The 9,416-nt window shown below is 45.7% G+C and overlaps 1 protein-coding gene across 1 annotated transcript; it reads left to right on the forward strand.

The window, feature by feature from the left end:
* Window positions 1-1,734: 1,734 nt before the first annotated feature.
* Window positions 1,735-3,047, forward strand: LOC123076586 (dirigent protein 22-like). Its single transcript, XM_044498756.1, has 2 exons — window positions 1,735-1,843; window positions 2,234-3,047. The coding sequence occupies exons 1-2, from the start codon at window positions 1,735-1,737 to the stop codon at window positions 2,803-2,805; spliced, it is 681 nt and encodes a 226-aa protein (XP_044354691.1). The 3' UTR covers window positions 2,806-3,047.
* The last annotated feature ends 6,369 nt before the right edge of the window (window positions 3,048-9,416 follow it).

The following is a 9,416-nucleotide window of genomic DNA, read 5'->3' on the forward strand; positions in this document are numbered from 1 at the left end:
GTCTTTGTAATGGAAGGTAGCACCTGGTTGCATGTTGCTATTTTCATTTTGCTCTCAACAAGGCATGTATAGACTTTAGATATTGATTCCTATCTCTCTGTCATAAAAAGTAATGTATGGTCTTGTGCTTTATCTCTATTCAAATGAAAGAACCAAGCTTGATTCAGTTGGTTGGCTGCACATGCTATACCTGGGTTCATACCGACAAATTGTTACACGCTTTGTCAAAACGTTGTGACCGGCACCCTCGCGCCAAGGCGCGAACCCGATCTAGTACACAAGAAGACATGGAAGGGAGCTAGGAGCAAACAGACAAGGGGTTGCTCAGTCCCGATAAAGATAAAATTCGTTTTAAAATAAGCTAGTTACTAACTAGAGGACGGGAAGCTCGAACAAGATATAGAATTTAGAACAAAGGAGCAAAGACACTACACTATTTGACAATCTTTCCACGGGATGTTTTATGGCAATCCATTTCTTAATTGGTTCCGTACAAATAAATGCTTTTTTTAAATGTTGGCAGGATAACTACCAAATTCGTTGATTAGAAAGAGGTATTACAAGAACACCTTCAAAGAAGAAATGCACCCCATAAAAGCGAGTGCTAAAAAAGAAGAAGGAGAAAAAAAAGGCTGATCGGTTTATTGAGGAAAAATGGGCTAAAACCAAAGCAAGCCCCTAGCTAGACTAGAACAAAAGCACCACAACATATACAAAATGTCGGAAAGCCAAAACCCCACACCACACTCAGGTGGGCACTCGAGCGTCTTCGCTGCTACCGGAGTGCACACTGACAACCGTCGTATTGTACCGGGCTGCTACGAGTATATCCGCAAACATCGAGGACACCGGAGAGGAACGATACATCCAGAAGAGCGAGACATATGCTGCCCGATCCCATGAGGCTGGCTGACATAGCTCGCCTGGCGCTGCTTGTATACAAAGGGTGCTCTTGCTGCTCTCACCGTCGACCAACGATCAACTCCAAATGGATGCACCACCAATACTCCATGCTCACCAAAACGTTGCCCGCTTCAGATCCACCACACCACCACTAACCAGGTGCTCCGAACAGCAGACTTGACTGCAAGGAAATGCTTCCAACAAAGTAATGACGCCAAAGGTGCCATCATTGCACACGGTTTTCACCGGGAGACAAGAACATGGAGTAGGGAGAGGTGTCGGACCCCCTCGATGGCACCTCCAACAAGGGAAATCACACCCGAAGGCGTCATTTGCCATCAGCTCAAACCAGAGTCAGAGCATGACTTTCGCTAGGGAACCGAGCACATATGCAGTGACGACGTCTCCAAACACACCACTACCAAACCGGAGCAGCAGGTGCCACTTGCTGCATGGCACAAAACTAGCCGGAGCACCACCGGCGACGCAAGCCCAGAGCATCCGAAGGCACTGCCCAGACCACCATCCCGACAGGGAGCCACCACGCAGTCCGCTTGGAATCAGTCGCCCGCCGAGCCACCTCCGGGCCTCCGGCCGCCATAGCGTGAGATCTGACTGGTAAGACCAGTCAGATCCGGCCTCTCAAGACAGAGCTGCCAGTCAGGGGAGCGCGCGTCCCTAGCATCACCCACAACAACGACGCACGCGTCTGCGCCGCCCCAGGGCATCCCCGCTGCAGTGACCGCGCCCAACCCCTCCGTTGCGCAGCCAAGGGCGCGCGCGCACCAGGCGCTGGACGGGCGCGCGGCCATGCACCTCCACCGCGCCGCCATGGGCGCGAATCGCGCGGATCCGGACGCGCGGACCACAGATCCCAAGCTCCAGCAAGCGCCCGCGGATCTCCATCGATGTGCCGTGAAGCTGCCTCTCTCGACGCACCGTAGTGGAAAGGGATAGCGAACCGCCGCCGGCTTCCTCGGGGCCGGCCCAGACTTTTGCCGGTGGGCGTCCTCTGGCGGCGGCGAGACGGGTGGGGAGGGGGGCGGGGATGGTATCGGCGCTAGGGTCGGGACTCCTCATCATTAGTTGTGGAGCTGCTACTTTTCTTTTTCTCCCATCAGAGGCTTCTAGAGGCACGTTCAAACATGTGAAGGTCTACCTGAGTACTTTCCGTATTGACATCTTTCCTTTCCAGCGAATCCTCATGATAGCAATGAACCAAACACGCAATGCATCTCGTTGAACTGTCAATGCGCCGCGTAACGCACGCACACCTGCTTTCGCGTCCAAGTGCATAAATACTAGCGTACGCATACAGCATGCGTTATAGTCAAATACACACGCATCACAGCAGCAAAACACCACCTACTCAACAGAAAAATCATGGCCTCTGCAGCGCTCTTCTTCGTCTTCCTCGCCCTGGCCACCATGCAGTCGCAGACCGCCTCGTCCGAGAAGGAGACGCACCTCAAGGTGTACTGGCACGATGTGGTGAGCGGACCGGACCCGACGTCGGTGCCTGTGGCGCAGGCGGCGACGACCAACACCTCCAAGACAGCCTTCGGCATGGTGATGGTCATTGACGACCCGCTCTCCGAGGGCCCCGGCCTCAACTCGTCCAGGCTCATGGGCCGCGCCCAAGGCACCTACATCGCCGCCGGCAAGGACCAGCTCGCGCTGCTCATGAACATGAACTTCGTCTTCACCGCTGGCAAGTACAACGGCAGCAGCGTCGCCATTATGGGTCGCAACGCCGTGTTCACCAAGGTACGTGAGATGGCTATCATCGGCGGTACAGGCGTTTTCAGGTGGGCCCGCGGGTACGCGCAGGCCAGGACGCACACCTTGGACCTCATGACCGGCGACGCCACCGTCGAGTACAACATATTCATCAGGCACTAGTCTCGGCCGTTGTCAAATTTTACCCAGAGATAAATACCATGAATAAGAATCGTATGCTCAAGCGATAATATGTGTTGCTTTTGGAAAACCTTTTTTTGATGTCAATGACAACTGATACTGTTGCTGCTTATCTGTTACAAGTCGTTTATCCGCGTGGACTCTCTTTGCCGTTTTATTTTCTTCTTTGTAATAAAATGTTGTCCTGTGCATACTTGATAAATGATAACTCTACTTGGTCTTAATATCGTATCATTGTAGAGGCCCGTGTTAGAATGTATTGTATGTATGTACGGTGTAAGTATAAATCGTATATACACTAGTAGGATTAGCATTGTGTTTCTGTTAATCCTCTCGGTAGTTAGATGGTTAGATCGATCCTTATCTCGTATATAGCTTTTTCATGACGATCAATCCATAACCCCAACTACCGAATCCTTGTAACCCAACTCATCTCTATATAAACACGCAATGCATGCGTCTCTGCTGGTGTGCTAGCTCCACGGCCAGAGAGGAAGGAGATGGCACGCAAGGTTGCTGACAAGGAGAGCAAGCCCACTGACGTTCCAAACCCGTCGTATGAGATCGCCAAGGTCCAGGATTCCCAGTTTCTGAGTATTCTTTTCAATTTCATCTCACCTCCTACGATGGTTTAGATCACCCACTGCACCTCGGTATGGAGCAAAATGGACTACATACTGAGAAAAATGAGTGAACCTACGTTCTAAAATATGTCTATATACATCTGTATGTAGTCCATATTGAAATCTCTAAAAAGACTTATATTTATGTACGGAGGAAAGTACCCTTAAAGAAGAAATACAATGAAATAAACACTAAAAACATCAAAAGGAAATGAAGTTCTATAAAGAAGAATGAATTCGTGGCATTAGTATTACCCATTAAGAAAAAGAAAATATAAAACAAACAATGTCCAAATTTACACACAATTTACATGGAAATTATGATTTTTTATAATATGCCAGAACAAGCATATAAAATTGGAATTTTCAAAAAAAGGAAGTTTCCTAAGAAGGAATGTATTAATGGCAATGTTATTACTATTAAGAAAATAAAATAAAATGACACAAACGCTAAAAAAACTAAAATATTGAAGTTTTTCTAAGAATGAATTAGTGGCTTTGGCATTACATTTTAAGAAGAAAGGAACTGAATAGAAACTAAAAAATCATAATAATGAAGTTTTCTAAGAAAGAAAGAAAATGAAACAAAATCAAAATAATGAAATATCTAAGAAATAATGAAACACACACTAAAATAAAATCATAATAATGAAGTTTTCTGAGAAAAAAATTAAGTGGTATTGGTATTACCCTTTAAGAAAAAACAAAATATTAAGAAATAATGAAAAAGTTGCACCCAATTTTCATAAAAATTGCACTTTTTAATAATATACAAGAATAATCACATAATAGTGATTTTTTTCAAAAAAAATCCTAAAAAGGAATTAATTAGTGGCATTGTAATTACCCTTAAAGAATAAATTAAATATAAAAAAATTAAATAGTGAAAATAGTGAAATTTTCTAATAAAAAAATAGTGGCATCAGTATTACCCTTTAAGAAGAAACAAAATAAAAAAAATTAAAACAGACAACGATTAAATTTCCACACAATATTCATCAAAATCCGCTTTTCTAAAATATGCATCAGTAAACATATTATAGTGGAATATTAGCAAAAACAATTCCTAAGAAGGAATGAATTAGTGGAATTGGCTTTACCCTTGAAGAAGATAGAAAATTAAATAATAAGTAAAGAACTCAAAATATGGAACAAGGAATTAGTAGCAATATTATTACCTTTAAAGAAGGAAGATAACAAAAAATTGAATAGGCCTTGCACACAACATCGCTCTAAGATTGCATTTTTTAGTATGCAAACAACAATTATATGGTAGTGTAATTTTCACACATAGTATAGTATTTATGTGTATAAATTTACACTCACCCAAAATAAAAAAATACCCACAAAAGAAAAATGAAAACCAACTAACAAAGAAAAAGAAAGCAAAACACGTAAAAACAGAAAAAAAAAAAAGAGGGGGAAACATAAAAATAAACAAGGCGATAAAGAGGAGGGTTGGATCTCACAGTTACTAGGCTTCGGCCCAGTAGCAAACCTACTGACCCAAATATGGGGTCAGTCAAAAAAGGAAAACCAGGCCAGCACAACAAGTAACACAGGACGGAAGAAAACGCAGCACGAATCTAAGAGGAAAATCAATGGCTAATAAATTGACCGACCTGGATTCAAAATTCAGGCAACTTACAAGTAGCTAAACTCGATTGATGAAGATGAAGAGAGAGAGAAAGAAAAAAATAAAGAAAGAGAAAAGATGGTCCAGGATGGGCAACGTCTTACGTGGCGGAATGACCAGGCACATCCATGAGCCCTCATACCCTTTCAACATTTGGTCCAATCTGAAGGTTTGCAGACAGGCCGAACGTTTGAGAGGATTTAAGGAGGCTGGTTGTAGATGCTCTTACTCCCTTTGATCCAAAATAAGTGGCTCTGTTTTTTTGGGGAATCTATTACAAGTTTTCGGTCATGTAGACTCTGTTTTTTTTCTTTAGTCTTTTTTTGGAAAAATTTCTTTAATTATTGGTACTGAATCGTTATAGAGGTCGGATACATTGTTATCACCTTGATATTAATATAATACTGTCACAATTCGCATGCATTGCAACGAAACTAAAATATGAGGAGTAAGGTCTTGGCTTAAGAGCATTCTTCAAGTGTTGGTCTAACATGAACGTAGTAGTGTACTTGTTAAATTTTTTTAGGTCCCACATGTATGTAAAAGTACATTTGTTTGTTTATTTCTCTTCGAAAGTTGCTGGTCTCACAAGGTGTATTTTTTTTATTCATAAAGGTTGTTGGTCTCACAAGGTGTGAACTCACCACCAATTTCAGACTTTTTCAAACTTTATAAGTAGGAAAGATAATTAATAAATTATATCCTTATTGTGGCTTTGATTTGCATGTAAATAGACGTTGGGAGATATGCATTTCTCCAACAAGTATTTTCTGACGGGGGGTTACTTTCGAAAAATATTTAGAACCTCCCGTGCATTTTACTCTTAATTGAAATATAACCCACCCCACCTCTCCCTTGATCCGGCTGCATCAGCGCCGTGATCGAACCAAGAAGTCACCACGCCCGATAGGGAAGGCCACGCCAATGCCATGGTAGGGATGGCCGCACCTGACGCAACCAAGATGAGCAGCGGGCGGCCTGCCTTCAAGAGCAGGGCGAGGGCGGCAAGTTTGGAGGGAAGAGAGGGGCAAGGAGGCAGGAGCGCGGGGCTGGGCAAGGAGCTCCGCGAGGACGACACAAGGAATCCTAGCTCGCGAGATGTTAATTGGCAGAGGAGATGGATGCACAAGGAGAGAGAATATAGCGAAACGTTCTCTTTGCGGGACGAGATTAGAAAACAAACCGATGGGAAGGAAGAAAACGGGTGAGAGGTGTGGCAAAAATTAAGAGATGAGGCGAAAAAAAACAATACGAAAATAAACCGTGAAGGTGAAGCTACCAAATCCTCTTTTAGGGGTAGAGATTAACCATTAAAAACAAATAAAAATTTGTAGATAAATACTTTTAACTTTTTAAGAACAAAAGAGAAACAATTTTGAAATATAAAGACTCATTTCCTGTTTATTTAATGAAATGAAAACAGTTGTGTTAGGTCTCAGTCAACCGAGAATTAATTGATTATGTCCCAGTCGATACCATGTTCGTTCAATCTTGCATGGAGATCCGTGCAAAAATTTCTTTTTATCTTTTTATATACTAGTATGTCACTCGACTATGACTTGGTTAAATCTCATTCGATCAAGACTTGGCCACATCCAAATAAAAACAAAAGACCTATGCGCCTAGTTCTTTGAAACTTTCTACTGAAAATGACGTCGAAAGATTTCCCGGTGTGCCCTGCATCGCCGTCACCGACGACGTCTGCCTCGACGTCCATGGCATCGCGCCCGTTTCCACTTCCATCCGGTGCTGGTCGTCCTTAGTTTCCTTCCTGGCATGGCACGAGCAGCAACAGCCTGGCCTGCGGTGCCCGTAAGTTGGTGTTGCCGGAGCAGAGCTTCTCGAGTTCGCCGCGTACCCGCCCGGCGGCACGCCGGCCTCTTTAGCTCCCACGCTCCATCTGGCCAGGTGCAGCGGCGTGAGCTGCGCATGCCTTGGGAGGGCGAGGCCGCGTTGACGCCCTAACCCATCCTTGGGCTCACAGCTGCAGCGCGGCCGTGGGTATACCCGGTTACCCCGGCGGCGGGCGGCGGACGAGTGCGGCTGGTGGTTCGCCCAGCAGCGGCGACCTTGATGACCAAAAACTACCACATTAGGGGTTTCCGTCCCACTAAACTACCACATTCAAAAAAGTGACTGATAACTATTAAAATTTTCTAATTTTGTGACTAAAAACTACCATTTTTGAATAATGACCAGTTTAGACGATTTAAATGTGTTTATGACAGGCGGGACCCACCCGTCAAGGCTGACATGGCGGCGAAGTCAACTACGTTAGTTTTGACCGTCAGGTTAACCGTTATGACAGGTAGGGCCCACATCAACCTTCTTCTTCCTCCTCTCTCTCTTTGGCATTTCAACAAGCATCTTATGTGTGGGAGGAGAGCAAGTGAGCTCCAGCCCGACCACGTACGTGAGCAAGCTCATCCAGCTGCTCTTGTGTCGATTTGGAGGAGCAGGTGAGGAAACCAGGTACATCCCGCGTCGGTGGAGCTGAGCACGAGCGCCAGGTCCACGTCACCGGCCGACTTGGTGGTGCGGGTGGTGCTCAGGAGCAGTGTCGTCGAGGTGTACGCGGGCGTGGCTGCACCCAGCGGCGCTACTCGTCCTCCACCTAACGTACTCGCTAGCAAGCTCGCGACGCAGGCCGCCTGCGCCACGCTCCGCGGCGACCGGCCGAGCTCACTCTCGAAGCTCGTCCGCGGCACGCCCCGGCCCCGTGCCCTCTTCGCCGGCGCCACGCTGGTCGCCGCCGCGGAGCCCGCGTCCACGGCCGTCCCGGCGTATTATCTCAACTCCTGGTACAAGTACAGCTGGAGTCACTCTGACACCGGCGGCGTGGAGTCATTCGTGCATGGCGTCGTGTTGTTCGTCTTCCTCGCCACGCTCCTCTTCCGCCTGGTCTTCATGGTCATCATCGCCGCAGAGGAAGCCCACGGCGGCGGTGGCGGCGCGGCCGCTCATCTCCAGCGCGCGTGGCGGTCGTGACCGCAGCGGGGAGCTGGAAGGAGGCGGGCTCACCACGACTTAAGGCGGGTCGTGCTGGAGGTCGCTCTTCCCCTTGCCATCGCCTCCTTCCCTTAGATGCACAGAAGGTGCTTGTTGAAATGCCCAAGAGAGACACAGGAGGAGGAAGGTTGATGATGACATGTGGGCCCCACCTATCATAACGGTCAACTTGAAGGTCAAAACAAACGGAGTTGACTGGGCCGCCATGTCAGCCCTGATGGATGGGTCCCGTTTGTCATAATCGCGTTTAAATCGTCTAAACGGGCCATTTTTTAAAAGTGGTAGTTTTTAGTCACAAAATTAGAAAATTTTGGTAGTTATCAGTCACTTTTTTGAATGTGGTATTTTAGTGGGACGGAAACCCCTAATGTGATAGTTTTTTGTCAAATACTCCTGAGTGTTGGGCCAGGAGTAGGGCTGCAAACGAGTCGAGTTTGAGCGAGTTGGCCTAGGCTCAACTCAACTCATACTAAAATTTGAGCGAGCTCAAAATGTGCGAAGCTCAAGGTCGAGCTGTAGAAAGTGGCTCATGCTCAACTTGTAACAATCTCGAGTTGATCTCGAGCTAGTTTCGAGCTACATAAGATGATTTTTGAAATCATTTTAAGGCAAATTTTAGAGCTAGATAGGCCACAACAGAACATAAAAATTACTATAAATTCGACTTATTCTTTCTCAAGTGAAGGTTAGTATTTAATAACAAGAGATCATGGATAGAAGGCGACGAAGGTGCTCTAGCTCTCAAGCTTTCGCCAAAATAACAAGATATTAAACACACGGTTGGCCACGTGATGAGAATAAATTTTCTCCATTCTTAATTTCCATGTTTGCTAGTAGGTAAAGTGAAGAAAAAAATCGTATAGAACATATATGGAAATGAATGATCCTAATTCTTGGAGATTGGTATGAAGGTTATTTAATATACTTATATGATATCGAGCTATCGAGCTAAAATCGAGCGAGCCAATGCTGGATCAAGATTGGCTCGTTTCTCGATCGAGCTACATAAAGTGTTCATACTCAGATCATTTCTTTTTGAGTCGATCTCGAGTCAAGCTAAAATACGAGTTGATCTCGAGCGGCTCACGAGCCTCGAGCTTTTCTTGCAGCCCTAGCCAGGAGGGGATTGGGTATGGGGATAGACGATGCAGATGCAGACCCGAAACTCCTAAGGTTGCGGCTCCTCTGTGTGCTTTACTCCCCACATATGTTCAGTTATCACTGTTATTTCAGTCATCTACTCAGTTATGATTCTATTTTATTTGCATCTAAAGAAGCATAAATATGTAGCACACGAATTGGGGAAGTCTCAGTTAGCCCGCAAC

Source organism: Triticum aestivum, chromosome 3D (assembly GCF_018294505.1).
Source record: "Triticum aestivum cultivar Chinese Spring chromosome 3D, IWGSC CS RefSeq v2.1, whole genome shotgun sequence".
Classification (NCBI taxonomy): Eukaryota; Viridiplantae; Streptophyta; class Magnoliopsida; order Poales; family Poaceae; genus Triticum; species Triticum aestivum.